The sequence below is a fragment of the Cyprinodon tularosa genome, unplaced genomic scaffold, assembly GCF_016077235.1.
Source record: "Cyprinodon tularosa strain WSP-4 unplaced genomic scaffold, ASM1607723v1 ctg382, whole genome shotgun sequence".
NCBI lineage: Eukaryota > Metazoa > Chordata > Actinopteri > Cyprinodontiformes > Cyprinodontidae > Cyprinodon > Cyprinodon tularosa.
This window is the reverse complement of record NW_024039099.1, coordinates 81,950-104,708: the sequence shown is the minus strand read 5'-3', so window position 1 is coordinate 104,708 and position 22,759 is coordinate 81,950. Positions and strand designations below refer to the sequence as shown.

Below are 22,759 nucleotides of genomic sequence, written 5' to 3'. Positions count from 1 at the left end.
TTGGTTTTTTGGTGAAGTTTTTAATAAGATTAACCCATTTTATAATTTCATGGTATATCCAAAATAATCTTTTTAGATGAATAGATAAATGTTACAGCTAACTACTTCATGGTACATCTTTTTATTTTATGGGACATTCACATTTGCATATTTCAAGATATATTTGGACCTCCATATGACATCCTTCACCACAGGGGCATAAAACAGCCCCATTCTCCAGATAGAGAAATGTTAATAGAATAGACATCCATTATCTGTTCTAGGTTGTGTCCCTCTCTTCTTGTCCCTTTTCTTCTTGTTTTCCTCTCTATGTTTTGTACTCAGCTGACTTTTCATGCTGTCTCTAAAGGAATGAAAGATTTTTTCCAAGCACTAAGCTCACTTAGCTGATTGCTCCTTCCTGTGCTTTATAAGGGAACAAATTTTATTATAGAAATAATACAAAAAAAAACTAAATAAATATATTCAATTTTAGTTTAGTTCAAGGCTAAAAAGGTTATTTTACAGACAGAATTCTTTCCAGTTATTATATATTATTATTGCTCTGCTGCCATTTGAACTTAGCATAAAGTAATATAACAATAACCAATTATTTACACATTATGTGTTACACTTCAAATATGTTTAATATTGTAGTATCTTAATTGTTTAAGATGTAGAAATGTTTCTGAAACTGGTTGATTTTTTTGTGAAAGTTCAGATCAGGAAAGATGAAAGGAGGTCAAAGTACAACAAGATGTTATGATCTGTAAAAATCTGTCAATGCAACAGGTTGCACAATGTTTCCAGCCATTATAAGATAAGAAAACAAGCTGGTTATTTGACACGACTTTCACTGTATCTAATGAAGTCTGAGTTCAGCACAGGAGGAATCCTGTTGAAAAGTTTAGCCTAATCCTGAGGAGTGTGAGCTGTTGGTCTTACCAGGCTTCCTCTGTTCAGCGGCTCGGCTGCAGCTCTCAGTCGAACACATCCAGGATTCTGTTTCTGTTCTAAGTTAGAAGCTGAGCCTTTTTAAAGCAGCAGCCCTGCTGCAGGCTCCGCCTCCCAGTGAGTCACACTGGGAGCTGCCTGTTGGTGTGTGGCAGCTTTCACTGCACAGATTACATCAGCCCTCTCAGTGCTTCAGTAACATCTAAACACTTGGATGATGTGACACATTTGTGTTTTCTTCCTCCAAAAACATGGTTGTGAAGATTCTCAGTCATCCAGGTCATAGTCGTTGCTGGAGTCTCTGAAAAACTCAAGAGGATTTTCTCCAAACACAAAATTCCAGTAGATTTCCAACCAAACAGGAGCCTTAAACAGAGACTAGAGCAGGGGTCATCAACGCGGTGCCCGCGGGCACCAAGGGGCCCTAAAGAACCACATGGGGGGCCCTTTTCGTCTTCTGAAAACGGAAGAACTCACTCAGTGGGTTAAGTTTATCCACTATAAAGTCTCAAACTCAATGCTATTTCCGACATTTTGAAATGGAAAAGCTTCCTGGGTGGGAAGCGAAACGTCTTCAAACTTGGAAACAGAGTTCAGTGGGTTGTTTTTTGTTTTACTATTTTTAGAATCGACCTGGATGACTGAGGATCTTCACCACCATATTTCAATAAGTACAGAAATGGTGCTGCAGCAAACAGCAAAAGGGCTCCGCAGCGCCATCTAACAGAGAGGCGGTGAAAAGGAAGCTCATTTCCACTCATTGTTTTAGGTTAAAAAAATATATATTTTTAATCAATATTAGGAACTATTCAATTCAATTCAGTTTATTTCTATAGCTCCAATTCACATCATGTCATCTCAGGTCACTTTCCAGTTCACCAGATCATCCAGTCAGATTGATTCAACGTTTTCTATCTAAGGAAAACCAGCTGATTGCATCGACTCATTGACTCTTCAGCAACCCTCACTCTAAGCATGCTTGTAGCGACAGTGGAGAGGAAAAACTCCCTTTGAACAGGAAGAAACCTCCAGCAGAACCAGGCTTAGTGTGAGCGGCCATCTGCTGAGGCCCACTGGGGTTCAAGGAGACAGAAGCGGACATAGAAAAAGAAGCATAGATACAAAAGGCAACTGTCAACCAGCTCCACAGGCGGCCCCGTCCAGGAAACACACAGCCAGGCAGACGAGCTCCGAGCCAGCTCCCATGTCAGAGGATGAAGAGAGCACATCCAGTTAGTCACAGTCAGAGAAACAGGACTACACTGGAAAACAGGCCAAGCTCCAACATCTAGAAACAAAGGTGTTGATGGCAGCAGCACAGCTGATATTTCTCTCCAGGATGGAGTCACAGCCAAACAGGAACAGACCAGATGAAGCTACTATGAGAAAAAGCAGAGAGCAGAACGTTAGAGATTGAACTAATAGATTCTGCAGAGTGGGAGAATAGAGATAGAATGAAGCAGAATGATGAAAAAGGGGTCCCTATGTCCTCCAGCAGTCTAAGCCTATAGCAGCAGAACTATAGAGATAGCTCAGGATAACCTGAGCCACTCTAACTAGAAGCTTTATCAAAAAGGAAAGTTTTAAGCCTAGCCTTAAAAGTAGACAGGGTGTCTGCCTCACGGACTAAAACTGGTAGTTGGTTCCACAGGAGAGGAGCCTGATAACTAAAAGATAATATATCGGGAAGCTGGTTGTTTTATATAGACTATAGAATGAAAGGCCTTTTAGGCGTGTAAAAAAAGCTTTTTTCTCAAACTTATATTTAAGGTGGCCTGATTTCAGAGCACTGTGAAAATAAAGCTAAACTCTTTCTTTATGAGCAGAGATGCTGATTCTGATTGGTCAAATCAAAACACCTAAATCTGACAAATCAACAGTACAGATCTACTAATCCATGTTGTCTGCTGATCATTTCCACAGGTCTAAAAGAAAAACAGTTTTTTTATCATGACATTTTTTAATGTTTTATATTTTGACAAATAATGTGACATGGCTTTGCAATGAAATAAAAAAAAAACAGTTTAAATAAAGAGAAATGGGAAAACCCATCAAACATGCAGCCGTAAAAAAAAGAAAAAAATGACAGATGGCACTTTAAGTTGGACATTATATTCTCTGTTTACATACAAATAACTGTTTAAATAAAGCCTTGTTGCTATAACAACAATGCTAACATGAATAATTGAATTAAAAAGCACATTATGATCATTTAGGTTACAAAAAAGGATAAAGAAACAGGCACATTAACACTTCTTCATTTTAAAGGTTTTAACCAAACACCCCCATTAAGACATCTCAGCCATTCGATCCGGGTCTTCTGGGTTATCATACAAACGGCCATGAACCGTCACACAACACAAACAATTACTGAACCAACTGGAACTAACGCTGAAACCTTTTATTCAGGCGGTCCCGCGGTTTCACCACAGAACAGGTTTCCTGAAGATGCTTTTTATTTATCAAGGTCAAAAATCCACAGATAGACGTCATCAGCAGACCGTCTAAATGCTCACTGATGGTGGAGAACAGGAGTCTGTCTGGAGCCTGTACTGTGGCTCTTTATGGTGGTTTAACAATAAAATACCAAACTTAAAAGCTTTGATGTTTTAAACAAAAATTGATTTGAATTTTCACAACAAAATGACCTAAATAAAAGAGAAATAAGGTTTTAAATCTACATTTCTTGTTAGTAAGCTGGAAACTGTTATATGCAGAGTGAAAGAAGCAACTTCAAGTGTTGGGAAAGTTTTTAACAAAACAATCAAGTGATTAAGGTTGAATAAAACTGTAACTAACCAACGTTTCCCTCAACGTTTCAGGGCAGAAACGTAACAGAAAGCAGGTTCAAAGGTGAGCTTGGGGGCTGTGGATATATATAGCAGCTATACTTCAGGCAGGGAAAAAATTGCTTACATCCCATAATAATACTTTATCGAAATTAAATTAATATAAGGAAAAAAAGCTCCATTAACATGTCCATTTAAAACAAACAATTAAACATTTTATAACTTGTTCTTTAGCTCAGAACAAACACTTCCTTCCCGCTCCAATAGCACATTTTACCCCCCACCATCCCCCGCTCCTTCAAAGGAAACATTTCCTTGTACGTCACTTATAACATCCTTCGGAAGTAGCCCTTAATTTCTTTTAAAATCATTTTTAAGAAGAGAAAAATGGAACTCATTGCGCCTCTCTTTAGTTTTTTTTCTGATAAGGGTTCGCACTATAATTTTACTTATATGTGGATGTAGCATTAGCAACATTAGCAGTTAGCCATGGTTCATTTACCGTAATCACTATCCGATTCGGTAGCACCATCCGTACCATCAGGTCACATCCAGGTGCCCTTTGAATTTACTTTGTAAAAAATACCTAAATTTCCCTCCAAAAAAATAATAAGCGTCCTAAACTATAACGTGTTAAAGGTTAATAATGCATTTCAGGTAAAAATAAAATAATTTTTTCTGATTTATAACCGGTCTGTGCTCAATCTGTGTTGGAAATGGGATCCTACGCTACTTCTTGAAGCTAACTTTTTTAGCTTTGGATTTAAACATAAATGTAGTCTTTTTGAGTTTTATGTTACATTATGGTATATAGTGCGTAATCTAAAGAAAGAAACAACTAAAATGCAGATAAACTTGGTTTAATCATATTTTGCCGGTGTTAGGTTTATTCAATGATGTTTATAAAATTAATGTCTGTGTGTGCTTATGAAACATTTGTGCAAGGGGATGCTCCACTCCTGTCTGTCAGGAGACCATCCTGCCTCGTTATTCTGATGGAGCGTTCTGTCTTCAGGAACTGATCAGTTGTTCTGTCAGAACAATACTCTGTTTGTAACCATGTGTCATGTTCTATTAATAAAACGCTCTGCGGAGGAGGTCCAGTGGGAGAGTGTGTTTGAGTCTGGGGTTCAACTGTCTCTCCTTCTGCAGAAATTGTATCCATTACTGTGTATTTCAGTTCTTCTTTTGCAAACCTACATTTATGAACCCAACAGCCGGACTGCTCTGAGGATGTCCCATGATGACATCAGACAAGCCGTTAAATGTCGAAAATGTAAAAAACATTAAAGTGTCTCAGAAAAGTAATAAAATGTTTTAACAATGTGTACCAGCATATTTTGGGGATTTAAGGGTATAAATACATACTTTTAGTACCATAATAACATTATTTTTGGTGACCTTGAAGAATATCTGCTTGCACATGCAGAAATGCGCTGATGGTACGGATCGTGGTTCCTGTACGGATCGGGTAGTGACAACCATGGCTTCCTGCGACTACCTGCAGGTGAGACCCTGACAGGTGGAATAGAGACGGGGGTGCAGATGGACAGGCGGGCTAATGTTAGCATCAAAAGCAGGAGGACCAAAGCCATTCTCTGCAGAGAGCGCCCTCCTGTGGGATTTTATGGTTTAAACTAAGAGACACTTTGACATTCTATGGCAGTTTGTATCAACAGCCCAACAAAAACACACACATTTCAAATAGTAAGATTTCCACATAACGACTCCTCAACCTGAATGTAAAAGCACATAATCATACAAAATCATCAAGTTACGGGTTTTAGTGTTATAATGGTAAAAAATTCCTCAACTTGAGCTGGATCCACGTTTAGAGCTGGATTACCAATTTAAACTGATGATTTCAGGGATTAAAGCAGCAGTAGTCCCCCAGCCCATCAGCTGAGGGTCATTAGGATAGTAGGGGGGCCCAACCTGCTCTCCTTTTTTGACGTACTGCAAGAAACATTTTAAAGCAGCACTACCTTTTAGCCTCTAACTAAATGAACCAGTCTGTGTTCTGGTTCTGGTATCAGACCAGTCTGGACCAGGAGATCTAGAATCCTGGAGTTCCTGGTAAAGATGATGAAACATTCCCTTGCTGGATGGAATCTTCCATCAGGGAACCAGAAACACGTCTGATGAGCTAACAGCGGTTAGCTTAGTTAGCTCTGGGTCATGTGACCCATTCAGGGACGGATTGACCCTCTGAGGTCACAGAGGAGAGATTTCAAGAAGAACAGGAGCATCGCTATGCAGCAAGAGATGAATATTAAACCAGAAAATACATTTAATATCTAAGATTAAGCTAACACTGGGCTCAAAAGTTAAAAAACTACTTAATCCGTTTTCAAGAAAAGTGTATTAAGACTGAAACAATTTATCGTGATTAATCGATTATTGGAATAATTGTCTACTAATTTAATAATCGATTAATTCAACTGGAGGCAATTATATCAAAATTGTAATAAAAAATTATTATTATTATTATATATATATATATATATATATATATATATATATATATATATATATATATATATAAACATTTTGCATTTAAGATAAAACTTTTCCGTCTGTCAATCTGCTCTATCCAGAACCCCTCAAAGTGAAATTATTTTATTTTCACAGGGTTTAATTATCTGAATTTGGCTATCCCATTATTAATCGATTAGTAAAAAAAAAAGAAAGAAAAATCAACAGAATAATCGATTAACAAAAGAGTAATTAGTTGCAGCCCCTGTTTAAATGTAACTAAAGTGAGTAAAAAACAGTCAAACTAAAGGTTAAATATTTTTCCCAGACATAGAAAAAGTTAAAGATTAAAGGAACCATCTTCACCAACAGATGAAGTTTATCAAAGCATTTCTAGAGTTGATTATTTCTGACCTTTCAGATTAGCATAGCTAAGAGGACCTTTCTCAATCAGAGTCACTGATCTCAGATCTGAATTCATAGCCCAAATCAGAAAAGATAATCACCATGGATACAGAAAATCTTCCAGAAAGGCAGATTTCCACCACGTTCATGTAAATGAGATGCAGCATCTCTGAACTGCTGTAGGTACCAGGTCTGCTCGAGCTGTGCTTCATGCCAATGACGTTACGCTACGTTCGGAGCGCACGCAGCAGAAGCAGCACAAACGCGCATGCTGCTTCATTTTTGATGCTTTTACAAGTTTAGTTCTAAAGTGCGGCTGAAGCATCTTTGCTGCTCTAGCTGCACGGTGGGAAAAGTGGGTGTGGCCCGCTCGCCTCTTGGGGATTTTCCCTTCTGTTGGTGGCGGCTGGAAGTAGATGTTAGCATTTTTCATGTACGTAATCCAAACTGCAGGCACCAGAATAATAAAATCGAACACATTCTGCGAACAGGTTTCTACATGCTAAGTTAATTTAGGCGTTAAACTGTTTCAGAGGAGTGATCATAGCGCTCTGCAACAGCAGTGCTGTGTCTGACTCCCTGCCAGCTCCCAGATCAGCTGCTCTGATTGGTTGATGAGGCGCATCAAGCAGCTGAAGTTAAATTTTTCCAACTGCAGCAGCTGCTGAAGCGCGTCACAAACCTCAGATGCTCAGAAGCTTGTGAAGTTACCACATGACGTGAAACACTGTTGTTGCCCAGGCAACGATGGTAATGCAGCGTCCATGTGCTGAGTTGAGGGCATCTGTAGCGTTAGCGGGTTTAATTATCGATTCATTTTTACCAAATTGATAAAGCGGAAAAAAAATGTTTCTGGTGAACAAAGTAACTGTTAGACCATATTATAAAGACCTGGGTAGCGCTGTGGCTAGCTGTGCTCGGTAGCTAAAAGGTTAGCCTCTTTTAGCTCGACAGTTAGCCATATTAAGCTACACTACTTTCTCAAATGGTTGTCAACTACAGCTGTTCATTTTCTACAAGTAGAATAACCGTTTTCTTTTTTATCTAAAATCTCAGTCATTTCTAGATGTTCCATTTGTTCTCCTCTGCCCTCAGATCTTAATAAAAAAGTATGAGAAGAAGCTCTGAGACTTTTTGTGTCACCTTGTTAAATAGCAGAGCTCAGTCCACTTTCCTTCAACACTCAGTATGATTGTTTTCCACTTTCGGCTACAGATCGCCAGTGAAATGTAAAATAACAGCAAATATGGGTAATAATATGTTGAGACTTCAAAAAAGATCAGATTCTTTAAGAGATGGGTGCAATACAGTTTGTCTGAGTGGGGTTGCCATATGATGACATCATAAGAAAGGGTCGGGGTCCCGAGCAGATCTGGTACCTACAGCGGATCTGGAGAACAGGTTGGAAACTCATTGGACTAGATGAGCTCTACTTCATTATTATCCAACTGGCAGAAGATCCCATAAACGGGTCCCCTCCTTCTGTCCTAAAACACATTTAAATAAAATAAACGTACAATAATTTCATCTGTTCAAGTTTGGGAATGTTTCTTCTGGTTTGTGATCCGTGAATCAAACATTCTGTTCTCCTGCTCCTCCTTGTTAGGACCCCGCCTCCTGTTCCTGTCCCAGCGCCTCCAGGAGGAGCCCCATGGGTGTCCTCTTCAGACCGATGCTCTCCAGTTTGTTCTCCAGCTTGTTCTTCAGGTTACGGAGCCTCATGGATGCGTGGACGAGCACCACTGAGAACAGATACAGGAATTACCTCCCCTAAACAAGCATTTTACAATTAAGTCCATTTTCTTCTTTTAATAAACCACTTATTTAATAGAACATTTTACACTACACTCTTCAAATACAGTGAATTTCTGTTTTTATATGATGTTTTACACAAATTTACCCATATAAAATTACATCAGAGCAAATAAAAAGGACATATTAATATAAGGTGACCAGATTTCTGAAATCTAATCTGGGCGATATTTCCAGCTCACAGATTAAAAGAGAGACATATCATCAGAATTAAACCAGGAAAGGAGGAGATTGATGTTTTCATCCATTTTTACGTATTTATTCATATTTAAACAACAAAAATCAAGTGTAAAATCAAGCATTGTGCCGCTCCAATTTCCTAAAATGGATTAAATTAAACAATCAATCGATAGTGTTTATTAGAGCCATCTGGTCATTCAGTCTTCTTCTCTCTCCTCTTTTCTTTCTAGCTGACTTCTATGGAGAGCCATTTTAGCCAAAATTAAATAAATAAATAAATAAATAAATGGGTGAAATAAATAGAAAATGAGTAAAATAAATAAAATTATGAAGAAAATGAGTGAAATAAATAAACAATTTGTTAAATAAATAATTTAGCTTTTTCATTAAACCAATTTTTAATTTATTTTTTTTTTTTTCATATAATCAATTTCCCAATTTCTCTTTTTCATTTATCTATTTGTCATTTATCCCTTTATCCATTTACCCATTTTTCATTAATCTAATTTTAATTTAACCACTTTTCAATTTCCCTTTTTCATTAAGCCAATTTATTTATTTATTTATTTTTCAGATTATCTATTTCTCAATTTCTGTTTTATCTATTTTTCATTTGTCCATTTTCATTTATCCCTTTATTTATTTACCCATTTTTCATTAATCTATTTTTTAATTTAACCATTTTTCAATTTCCTTTTTCCATTAACCCGATTTCCTATTTCCCAGTTTCATTAATCAATTTCTCATATATCCCTTTTTTTACTTACCCATTTTCTTTTATCTATTTTTCATTTACCCATTTTTCATTAATCTCTTTATCTATTTACCCATTTTTCATACCGATACAGAACGTGCTGCACCCTCTGTGTTCGCCTTTTCTAGACTGCTTTTCGGAGGGAAAGTCCACAGTATCGGTTCTTCTTAGGGAAGCCGCCGATCGAATAGATGAACTAGAACGCTGTAAGTTTAATATCCGACGTGTTTTATGGTCCTTTGAGTTTTGTTTAACTTTTACTTTTGAAAAAACAGCTTCAACTTCGACTGCTACTGAACTGAGCGCTGCAGTTGCATCTAACCAACCAATAGGCTGCCATTGTAGCCTGAAGACACCGCCCCTCATTATCATATTAAAGCAGAAGCGAAGAGGGGAAAATAGAATGTGATAAATTAAAAAATAAGGAAATACTTAATGAATAAGGGAAATTGGAAAATGGGAAAATTAAATTTTTTTCAAACAAATGGTAAATGAAAAATAGATAAAAGAAACATTGGTAAATAAAAAAGGGATTTATGAGAAATTGATTAATGAAACTGGGAAATAGGAAATCGGGTTAATGGAAAAAGGAAATTGAAAAATTGTTAAATAAAAAAATAGATTAATGAAAAATTGGTAAATAAATAAAGGGATAAATGAAAAATGGACAAATGAAAAATAGATAAAACAGAAATTGAGAAATAGATAATCTGAAAAATAAAAAAATAAAAAAATTGGCTTAATGAAAAAGGGAAATTGAAAAGTGGTTAAATGAAAATTAGATGAATGAAAAATGGGTAAATGGATAAAGGGATAAATGAAAAATAATGAAAAAGAGAAATTGGGAAATTGATAATATGAAAAATAAATAAATTAAAAATTGGTTTAATGAAAGAGCTAAATTATTTATTTAACAAATTTTTTATTTTTTTCACTAATTTTCTTCATTTTTTGATTTATTTTACTCATTTTTTATTTATTTCACCCATTTATTTATTTAATTTTGGCTAAAATGGCTCTCCATAGACTTCTGCCTGATCTGTTTTACTATTTTGCCTGATCTGTTTTACTATTTTAAGTACATTTTTCTTCCTTCTCTTCAACTGTTCTTTCCATCAGTGTTCCTATTTTCCTTCACTCTCATTCAATCTTCTATCAGTCTTCTAATCTTCTTCCTCTCCTCTCATATCAATCTTACACTAATCAGACATAATACAGTCAAATTCCTGTAACGACAGATCGCCAACTACAAATTAGATCATTCCCAATATTCCCATTTATTTTAATTATTGGATGCAAACTATTGGTACTTCAACATACCAGGAAACAGATTTCTTATCTCGATCAAATCCAGTTTGGAGGTAGAGAACAAACCCATTTTGTATGATCTTAATTATTCCCTTTAAAAAGACCCACGACAAAAAGAAATGTTTGGGCAGAAACATATGAAATTAAGCATTAATTTCTGCATGTTTGGCTCCTATGAATTTAATAATAATAATGTTGCGCATGCTCTTCTTGAGCTCCGAGGAATTCAGAAGCAGCTGCCAATCAGCTAACAGCTGTTTCTGCTCATAACATGCTTAAGTCCTCTTTCTACCGTAATGACAGTCTATAAGCAACATTTCCTCCTCATTTTTAGAACGGTAAAATCAGGGACAGCTTTAGCCCGGGACAGATGGTCCCAAACGGGGACTGGTCCCGGAAATCGGGGCCGTCCGTAATACAGATATATCGGATATGGCCTTCACACAGTCATTAGGAAGACTGCGTGCGGCACGGTTCTCCAGCCAGCAGACAGTCACCAACACCCTCCACTGGGGGGCGAAGCCACAAACGGGGACGCTAAAGAAGCTGCATCAAAGTACCGTATTTTCCGTACTATAGAGGCGCCTTACTATAAGCCACGCCCACAACATTTTTCTTTTTTTTAACTGGAAGTGTACAATAAATAAGCGCACCAGGGTATAAGACGCTGAGATCTACTAAACTGTTCCCACTAAAACCTGTAGGGGGAGCTCTACATAAAGCCCCTGGTGTAGGGACGAAGAAGAATGCTAGCTCCTGTTAGCTTGTTAGCTCGCAGCAGTAAGAGCTTCTACTGAAAGATGGAGCTTCATCAGCTCTTTATTTCAGAGCTCAGTCTCTTCAGCTTTAATGCAGCAAATAAATGTCAAAATGTGTGAAATCTGGAGATCCCATCCAGATCCCATACAGGAAGAAAGCTAAAAACACACAAATGACAGATATATTTGAACAATTATTTAACTGAATTCACAAACTTTGTTTTAGCAGGGAACAAAACAAATCAGTTTTAAAGCCCCAACATAACCAGTGCTAAGTCTTTTTTGCAGCTATTTTTCTTTGTATGGTTTTCTTAGTATGTTTGATTTGGTGATAAGTGGAGGCGTTGCAGAGACAAGGGTGGAACTAAACTGAGAAATACCGGCTGTTTCTCGGTAACTCCATTTTGACGCTTTGTGTTTCGTGCTTCGCATGTGCGACTCCACTGCCTTAATTCCCATCGTTCTGAGCTTGAATGACTTCTTGCACTAAATCCACTGAGCCTCATGTATGTTCCCTGGTTTTAGCCATGGAGAAAAACTCTTGGCTGGAGACAATTTATGTTACATTTACACTTGCTCATATTTTCCAGACAAAAAGTTAATGGTGCATCTCCCAAATGTCCCGGCCGCAACAACGCTTTATTGGTTCCGCTATCGGAACGGAACCGACAATGGTGAGCCATTATTTTTTTTTTTTATAAAAACACGTTTTATTTAGATTACAAAAATAAATCGTAATAAAAATAATCCTATTTATGATGTTTTAAAAATTAAGACCTACGAAAGACTGATTTAAGACATTTTTATACCAATTAAGGCCTTAGTTTTATTTTGAAGAATTCAATGCCTTTTAAGACTTTTTAAGGACCTGCGGGAACCCTGTTATTTCTTTTTCAACTCTGACTTCCCCCTCTGGAGGTTAGCAAAAATCCACAGAAAAAACGCACCTTCTTATAATGTGCATGGTTTAAAGCGTGGGAAAAAAGTAGCAGCTTATACAGGTGCTGGTCATAAAATTAGAATATCATGAAAAAGTAGATTGATTTCAGTAATTCCATTTAAAAAGTGAAACTTGTATATTATATTCATACATTACATACAAACTCATATATTTCAGATGTTTATTTTGTTTAATTTTGATGATTACAAATGACAACAAATGAAAATCTCAAATTCATCATATCAGAAAATTAGAATATTGTGAAAAGGTTCAAAATTGATGGCCCCTGGTGCCACACTCTAATCAGCTAATTAACTCAAACCACCTGCAAAAGCCTTTAAATGGTCTTTCAGTCTAGTTCTATAGGCTACACAATCATGGGGAAGACTGCTGACTTGACAGTTGTCCAAAAGACGACCATCGACACCTTGCACAAGGAGGGCAAGACACAAAAGGTCATCGCTAAAGAGGCTGGCTGTTCACAGAGCTCAGTGTCCAAGCACATTAATAGAGAGGCGAAGGGAAGGAAAAGATGTGGTCGAAAAAAGTGTACAAGCAAGAGAGATAACCGCACCCTGGAGAGGATTGTGAAACAAAACCCCTTCAAAAATGTGGGGGAGATTCACAAAGAGTGGACTGCAGCTGGAGTGAGTGCTTCAAGAACCACCACACACAGACGTATGAAAGACATGGGTTTCTGCTGTCGCATTCCTTGTGTCAAGCCACTCTTGAACCACAGACAGCGTCAGAAGCGTCTTGCCTGGGCTAAAGAGAAACAGGACTGGACTGCTGGTGAGTGGTCCAAAGTCATGTTCTCTGATGAAAGTAAATTTTGCATTTCCTTTGGAAATCAAGGTCCCAGAGTCTGGAGGAAAAGAAGAGAGGCACTTCATCCACGTTGCTTGAAGTCCAGTGTAAAGTTTCCACAGTCAGTGATGGTTTGGGGTGCCATGTCATCTGCTGGTGTTGGTCCATTGTGTTTTCTGAGGTCCAGGGTCAACGCAGCCACATACCAGGAAGTTTTAGAGCACTTCATGCTTCCTGCAGCTGACCAACTTTTTGGAGATGTAGATTTCATTTTCCAACAGGACTTGGCACCTGCACACAGTGCCAAAGCTACCAGTACCTGGTTGAAGGACCATGGTATCCCTGTTCTTAATTGGCCAGCAAACTCTCCTGACCTTAACCCCATAGAAAATCTATGGGGTATTGTGAAGAAGAAGATGCAATACACCAGACCCAACAATTCAGAAGAGCTAAAAGCCACTATTAGAGCAACCTGGGCTATCATAACACCTGAGCAGTGCCACAGACTGATCGACTCCATGCCACGCCGCATTGCTGCAGTAATACAGGCCAAAGGAGGCCCAACTAAATACTGAGTGCTGTACATGCTCATACTTTTCATGTTCATACTTTTCAGTTGGCCAACATTTCTATAAATCCTTTGTTTTTATTGGTCTTCAGTAATATTCTAATTTTCTGATATGATGAATTTGGGATTTTCATTTGTTGTCATTTGTAATCATCAAAATTAAACAAAATAAACATCTGAAATATATGAGTTTGTATGTAATGTATGAATATAATATACAAGTTTCACTTTTTAAATGGAATTACTGAAATCAATCTACTTTTTCATGATATTCTAATTTTATGACCAGCACCTGTAGTCCGGAAAATACGGTAATGTGAAGGAAAGTCGGGTGAAAGGAAAACCTCCGGAAGAAACAGAACATAAAGCTCACCGCAGCAAAGCCTATAAAGAGTCAGAGGTTAGAGACGGAGTCTGAAAGTTCCTCCTCCTTCTGAGAGTCACACATCTTTAACACACAGTGGGAATAAAGAGCATAGTTACCAAAGGAACATTCTGAAATAAAAAAAATATTTTAAAATTAAAAAAAATTCAAACTGGAAAAAAAAGGTCCCTTCCCTGTGGAGGGGCGGGACTTAAATTATTAAGGTGTGGATTGATGACTGACTGACAGTTTTTGGGGCCTGGGCGGAAAATGTTGCATTCGGGAACCGTAGGAAATTGAAATGTCTTTTAAACATCACAGATTTTCTATGTTTTTGTACCTGGTTTCATAAATATCATGCTCATGTCATCCCATTATTTTTTTTAAACAAACACTATGGGCTAAATTCATCTCCAGTCCAAATGAAGAGCTCTGCTTCAGGACTGGAACAAAAACAGAATTGTAAAAAAACTTTAAGCAATTTAAATAAAAAACATGTATTTTTGTTTCTAAATTTCTGGGTCTTAGTCTTCATCCTATGGGAGATGAAAGGCAGAGTGTTTGCTCTTACTCAGCACTGGGAAGGCTATCCCAAACAGGAACACGGCCACTCCTCCCAGCAGTGACACGAAGACGTAACTGGCCAAGAGAATGGCGAGCACGGTGACTAACGGGTGGTTTCTACGGAAACGGCGGACGGGAGCTTTGTTCTCTGCGGCCCAGACGAAGCCCAGGAAGAGCACGGTGACGACCGTCATCCCGACAAACAGCTGGAGGGGCTGGAAATACCTGAAACATAAATGGAGGTTAAGGTGACTGCGTTCATGGGGCAGAGGAAACTTCAGTCTCACCGTCCCGCGTTAAGGAAGCAGCAATCAGAAGCAGAGCTGTAAAAGGACCTGAGCTCATCTGATGATCTGTTTGTTCCTTTTGGGCATTCATCCCTCAGCTGAGAGGAACATGGCACCTAGAAGCAGCAGGCCTCTGGAGGCAGTGTGCTACTGGGAAACCGCTGCTTCAGCCATGCATCCTTATAAAGGTTATTTTAACATGAAACGTCTAATAAAATCTACCTAACCATTTGAGATGGTACAGGATCCTGACCCAGGGAGTAACCAGGGAGCAGCACCATTTACAACTAGAGACCAGTGCATCAATCAAATGTATCTTATTTCCTCAAATTTAGCGGAATATAAACTGCCATCATGTTTTCTTATTTTTCAGTTTGCATTTTTTGACATTCAGGGTTCCAACACTTTGGTTAACATCACATTCAATGACCTTTTAAGAAATTTCAGCACCAATTTCATCAAAATAAAAGAGCTGCTTTTCCTAGCACTAGGGCTGAGACAATTAATCGGATTTATTGATTAATAGATTATTGAAATAATCGTCAACTAATTTAGTGGTTGATTCATCGTTAACTGGAGTATAGAGACTCTAAAACATGCCTCTAGCTGGCAGAGCAACCCACTTAGAGCAGGAAACATTTTTATATTTTGCATTTAAGATAAACTTTTTCATCTGTCAATCATCTCTACTCAGATATCCTCAAATGGAAAAGTTTCAGTTTTACCTGGTTTGATTTTGCAAAAAGTTTTCTTTAAGGAATATTTGGCTATAATAGTCAATCTGCAAAACCGTTAGTTGCAGCCCTAGCTAGCACTAAATATTTCCACAATAAAAGGATTTAAGAAAGTGTAAATTAAAGGAAAAAAAAAAAAAAAAAAACTGAAGTTCTAAGATGGATCAGTTGATGGATTTAAATCGATAAAACACTTTTTTCTTCTTCTTTTTTTTTAGCTAACATAGAATCAATAACATTCCCAGCAGTTATTTATATGGCTAATGTTTATAGCTGTATTTATATTAATATTCAAAGCCTACAAAATATATATACAAAAAATATGGATAAGTCTAACAGAGGTGTAAAGTAATAAAATACAAATACTTTGAAAAAACAGTAACAACTTGAAGGTATTTTTTTTTTTTTTACGTTCTCTTCTTGATCTCTCCACCGTCGTAGTTCACAGCAGAGGAAGCTCTGATCAAAACCCAATTACTGAACCGCTAACCAAACACAGGGTGGTGATATATGGGGTCATTAAACTATGGATCCTGAAATCCAGACATCCCAAGGTCCAAAAACTCATTTCAGGAAGATGCTTCTCATTCCTAAGTTACAGTATAAATGTATATAGACCTCATAAGAAATAGAATTTTTATTGAACTTAATTGAAAAGAAATTTCACTTCATGCAGCTCTCTTAAAATATTTGAATCTCTTGCATTTATTTCACGCTTTTCTGTGCTCCAGTGAAAACATGCTGCCCCCTCCTGGCCCCCCTGGTCAAAAGTCAAAAAGCCTTTATTGTCATTATATTCTGTGACAAATACAATGAGATTTGGGACTTCCATAACAGCTACCGTGAAATAAAAATAAAATAAAATATATAAAAAATATATAGATATATTAAAAGGAAAGGAAATGTAAACAGTTACAAAAAAAATATATAAATATATTAAAAGGAAATGTAAACAGTGAAAAGGAAATGTAAACAGTGAAAAGGAAATGTAAAACAGTACTGGCACAGATTGTGGGGGGGGGGATAGTGCAAAACAGGTGTAAAGTGACCGACAGTGCAGGTCGGAGTTGAGGGGGGGCAATGGCTTGGGGAATAATGCAAACCAGGTGAAAAGTGTCCGTCAGTGCAACTGTTCTTGAGTCTGTTTGTCCTGATCCTCATTTGCCTGTAGCGCCTTCCAGAGGGCAACAGGTCAAACAGGGTGGAGCCAGGGTGGGAGCTGTCCTTGGAGATGGCCCTGGCTCTGCTGAGGCACTGGGTGGAGTAAATGTCTGCCAGGGAGGGGAGAGGGCGACCGATAATCCTCTGCGTCAGGTACATTTGGTCTAGATCAGCCACTGTTCCTCCCCTTCACTAGACGGGGACATACTTTAGTATATTCTGCTGTAAAATTAGTCCTATATTTTGGTTTTTTACTCGAGGATTGAACCTCTGCCTTTTCCCAGGATGCACAGCTTTGAGTGGTAACTAGGTGACTGCTAGGGGTGTAAATCACACCCATTATGGCAATTCGATTCAGGATCGATTTTCTGACCCAACTGTTCGATTATATTTGATACTCAAGAATACACCACGATACGATTAATTGGTTCTATTTTTTATTTTTTTTACACCTTACAGGCAACACAATGTTTTAAATTTGAAATAAATCAATGAAAGTTGTAATATTGTTATGCAGAAAATAACCGAAGTAGAAAAGTCCACAGACGCTCCGCTGCTCCTCTCCCAGATTGTAGCTGACAGCAAACAGTGCCACAGACAGGAGGCCGGCTTGTTTTGTTTTTATGACCGAAATTGCGCAAAACAACTCGTGAAGTTGGACCCGCTAGAAGAGCGAGGTGCGTGAGAACGCTGGGACCCTTTTTCCACCTGGATCTCCGCTCTTTTTGGCCCTCATGTCCATCCGTCGTCAGACTAAACTCGCCCCCACTTCCTCTCCGCCTCGGCCGTATCTAGACCCACAGCGTGTAGCACAGACCACGCTTCAATACTGAGCATAATTTAAAAATGTCTGTGTCAAGCTTAGTGCAACACACTGCTGCAGGAGTATAACCAGGAAGCGCGGTAGGAGGGCAAAATAGGTTTAGCGCCACCGCAGCACGGGAGGGAGAATTACGCCCAGGAGCAAATGGATAAAAATAGACCGGAGGAAAAAAAAAAAAAAAAACATGAATCGATTCTCTTGCGGACGTGTCGATGCATCGGATCGTCGGCTGTTGGATCGATGTATCGATACAAAACGATTATTATTTACACCCCTAGTGACTGCCAGAGAGTAACCAGAGAAACTTATCGGACTGATCCAATCAGCTCTCTGATCAACCAGTCGCCTGGAACGCTGGTTGATCAGAACATCGCTTTGGACAGATACACTGCACAGGTTTCACCAGCAACCTCCCCCCCCCACCCCGCTCTCTCTTGCTGTCTGCGCGATCATAGTAGTTATTATGAATTAGTGTACTGCCTGCTCGCTCTCACTGGCGTTTAAAAACACCACCTCCCATAGTTTAAAATCCAGGATAATTTATACCACTCCCCGGCATCTGTGAACAACTATCTATATCAGGGAGACTCCCGGAACTTCCGGGAAACTTGGAATGTCTGGAAATCATCCAGGTGAGTTCGATTTCAGCGCATGAATCCTCCGAGGACCCGGTCTACCTGGACTGGGTTCTTGGATGTCTTTGAAAATAAGGAGGCAGGAAGAATTTGGCTATGGACTCAAACAGATCCAGCCTTCTCAGGCTTTCACTGCCCATACACTCTGTCGCCTAGCAACAGTGACAGTTTACACACAAAGCAGGCAAAGAATAATAACATTTCTGAGGAGCTTCAGCAGCAGTACCGTCGTCTCAGATATCAGATTATCGTCCCCACCCTGCAGAGGTGTTGGAACCTGAGCTTAAATGTCAGCCAAACCTATTTACACAGGGACAGATAAAACCTTTAGATAAACCAAACATTACCGCCACATATCTGACTCTAAAACCATTAAAACTATTATTTTCATTCATTTCAGACAAACTATTCACAGACTGGATTATATTAAACTGAATTTCTGACCACAGTAAGTGGCGGACTAGTGGTTGGGGCATTGCACATAGAATCCTGAAGTTCTGAGTTCGAGCCCCACTCCCACAGACTGCCACTCTGGGTCCATGAGCAAGACCCTTAACCCCACACTGCTCCCACAGTGGCAGCCCACTGCTGGGTGAAATGCAGAGATTTCAATTTGTTGCTCTGTACTTGTAACAGTGTAATAATAAAAAAAGCTGGAATATTCACCACAGTTTGGTGCCATTTCCCTTTTCCTCTGAGCACGGAGCAGCCTGCTGGCTTGGCCTCGCAATGAATCATGGGATACCCAAGGCTACAGAGGATACCCGTCCTTCAAAACATGGAGTCGTTGGCTGCGTAACGAGGAGTCTTCCAATCTGAAAAGGTGCCGCGCTATGAGGTAATTGAAGATCATGGGGGCTCCTCTTCCCTCCATTAAAGACATTTCATCCCAGAGCCGCGTGTCCAGAGCCCGTGACATCATCAATGACCCCTCACCCCCCCACCATGGACTGTTCTCCCTGCTGCCCTCTGGGAAGAGGCTTCACAGCATTCAATGCAGGACCAGCAGGTTCTGCAGCAGCTTCTTCCCAACCGCCATCACACTGATGAATGATTGCTCCATATATGTTAATGCTCTGAACTTTTATATCAATGCATTTTTTCACCATGTTTTTTTTACATTTGATCACTGCTCCACTTTATGGAACGGAAATGTCATGAAAGGCGTGCAAACCGAATTTCGTTTTCAAAATGACAATAGATGTCGTCCTAATCGGCCTACGAATCTGGCCTTCAGAGGACGCAGCTGCTGAATTCGAAATCAGCCCCTGAATCAACATGATTTGCAATTCACCCAGTCGCCCAGAAGAGGCGCTGTTACGCACACATCGACCCTCTGGACAGGAAACACCAGAACACAGAGCTGAACGGTTAGAAAAACACTGGAAACTGAAATCCCAGATAAAGATGAAGACGGCTCCTTTTTAGAGTTTCAAGGTCTTACAATTGCCTTTTTTTTAAATTCACAAACTTTCAATGATTTCAAGGACCCTTTGGAACCCTGGATATTAAATCCTGTCACTTTCACAGTGTGAATTAGAAGCGTAGCTCAAATGGTGGCGCAGTTTGTAGAGAGAAGGTCCAAAAGTATTAGGTAGTTTTCTTGGTATTAAAGTTTGATGCATTTTACAGAGGCGGTTCTAGATAGGGGCCAGCAGGGGGTGGTGGCCCTCTAGAACTGCTCACTGTTATGGCCCCTCTACTAAAGACCTATGGCTAATACATTCCTTATCATTATATACATTGGCACAAAAACTCAGTTCAGGTATAAATAACACCTGGTATTTCTTTTGTAGAACATAAAAACACGAGAGGGATGCTGAAGATCTGCTATTTTAGGTTTTCCACATAAAAATAGTTCTATTTAATTGACTTCTACTTCTAGAAATAGGATAAACATAGGTACTCTATGTTTCTAGATTTCCACATGGTCCATAAGTAAATTAGTATAAAATTTACCAAACATATAATTCCTGCTCTAAATTGGTCGCTCTGTCAGCTAAAGGCACATTTTAGTGGCCCTATACTCCAGTTAACGACAAATCAATTACTAAATTAGTTGATGATTATTTAAATAATCAATAATTAATTTAGTAATTGATTAATTATTTTGCATTTTGCATTATTATTTTGCATGATACAGAGAGAGCATATTAGATAAAAAAAGAGTGGGATTTACCTCTGTTTACTTGTGCACAATTCTATATCTTTAAAAGAAAACACAGGATTAATCCACATATAACAGACATATTTAGACTATATTTGGTTAAATAAGCACGTATTTACAGCTGTCTTAGTTGTTGGTTAGTTTAAATGCAAACCTTTCAAAGTGGAAAACAGTCCTAATTGCACATTAATCAGAGCCAGTTATGTTTTAAACATTGATGAACAGCATCTAGTGAGTGTAGTGCTTATATGATTTATATTAATGTAGAAGAAATGCTGCTGTTCTCTTTAAACAAAATGTGTCCTGATGCTCATATTAAGCATAAGAAAAGAGCATACATATTTTTACAAATTACCAATGACATCAGACCCATGAAACTGGAGACCCATAGTGTCCCTAACAAAGCTGGAATCAAACCTACGCCCTTGTTGAGAATGGCTTAGTCTCCATTCAAACCCAGGTTTAAAGCCTAAAGCCCACTGCCAACATTAAGACAGAAAAAAGAATAACAAACGATCAGTTCAGGTGTTTTATAAAATATGGGAATCAGGAACTGTCTGTATACCGAACTGAACGATTGTTGTTCTCTACTTCAAAAAAAAAACCTTTAGATTTTTTTTATTATCATTTCTTATAATTAAAAATGTCTCTCTGACCTTTACTGGTTGATACAGAAGAGGATTAGGGCCACTGAGAAAAAAAGTTAACTGATTTTTAAATTTTATTTCAGTTTAATATGGGAAAAAAGTCAGAATTTTGACTTTTTTCTCAGAATTCTGACAGCTGACAAACATGTTAGCATCAAGCTATAGCCATGTCTGTTTTAGAGACTAGCTCTCTTGTTTTAATAACCTTCTGCTCCTCCATTAATGAGGGGACCCCTCGGTCATGTAAAAAGTTGCCTAATTCCGTCATTTTCCACCAATGTGTCACTGGCCACCTCAAACAACTCACATCTTTGTCAGTGAAGCTGAGAGCTCCACATCTATTCCTTCATAGTGCCAATCTACATTAAGATCCAAAATTCTGAGAAAAAAGTCAGAATTCTGAGATTAAAGTCAGAATTCGGACATTTTCCCCCATGTTAAACTGAAATAACATTTAAAAAATCAGTTAACTTTTTTTTTCCAGTGGCCCTAATCCTCTTCTGTAGGTTGATGATTTTCTTTATTCGGACCCTGCTGATTTTTAATTGGTGACCCCTGTTTAAAATATAAAGGAAGAGTTTAGTGCGCTGAAATGGGTAGTTTTTTAGACTTTTACAGAGATTTAAAAGGTTGGTTTCACATCAAGTATCAGAGCATCTCCCAAATAACCAACAAATAAATTGAGTAAATAGTTGGATTGTTTAAGAGGATCTCTGGTTCACAGACAGCGCCCCCTGTTGGTCAAATGTAAGGATGGACCTCAGCCAGCTTCTTTTCATTCCCGTACAGATGATGGTGAGAAGGAACCATCTACAGCTGTGATGGGAGCAGGTGAGGCCCTGATCTGCAGCAGCGGAGGAGCCAACATGGAGCAGCGTCCAGAGAGAAAAGTTCCCTGGAGGAAAAGGGGGATCAGAGGGAGGAAACTCACCCCACAACCAGCAGGAAGCCCAGCGCGCACAGGAAGTAATTGCTCTGATAGTACAGCAGGTTGTTAATCACGCGGTTGTTCCACCGCTCCAGCTCCCGCACATCTGGCACCGCAAAGCGAGCCGAGCTCAGCAGAAAATCATCCAGGCTGCGGAGGGGAGGCGGCTGCACGCTTGCCATCTTTCCCAACCAACAGGCGAACTATGTTTCCCACAATGCAGCGCGGTAGGAACTGGATGCTGAAGGGGGCATGCCTCCGTTTACCGGAAGTGATGTCATTCTGGTTGGCTTTTCATCATGTCTGCCTGATTAAAATACTGAGGCTGAATGAATGGATTTATGAATGAATGAAAATTATTATCGAATTAGCCAACAATAAAGATGGAAATAAAGTTATTAATGTGAATTATTTTATGTTAAACCAAACTTCTGATTTAAAAAGTAAACGAAAAGCTGAAGCCTAAAATAATGATGCCTAATGGCTCCTTTTAAATTCAAATTCCTTCAACAACATGTTGATTCTTTAGAAGAAGAAAAAAACGAATGTTTCAAAATGTTAATAATCAATTAATACAATAAATCCATGTAAAATAAAGCAGCATGAACTGGGTTTCTACTCCCCTCAGGAAAGGCTGCGTTTGGCTGCAGCGCTGTGAGATAGAGGTGGGTTACTGCTGGGACAGGTCAGTGGTCCATTACAGGATCCACAGAGACAAAC

At 38.7% G+C, this 22,759-nt stretch overlaps 1 protein-coding gene across 1 annotated transcript; it reads right to left on the bottom strand.

The window, feature by feature from the left end:
* Positions 1–7,733: 7,733 nt before the first annotated feature.
* On the bottom strand, positions 7,734–22,275 carry praf2 (PRA1 domain family, member 2). The gene is made up of 3 exons (XM_038297127.1): positions 22,043–22,275; positions 14,665–14,882; positions 7,734–8,344 (listed from the first exon to the last, which is right to left on the bottom strand). Exons 1-3 carry the CDS (start codon positions 22,219–22,221, stop codon positions 8,205–8,207), a joined length of 537 nt encoding a protein of 178 aa, XP_038153055.1. The 5' UTR covers positions 22,222–22,275; the 3' UTR covers positions 7,734–8,204.
* Positions 22,276–22,759: the final 484 nt, after the last annotated feature.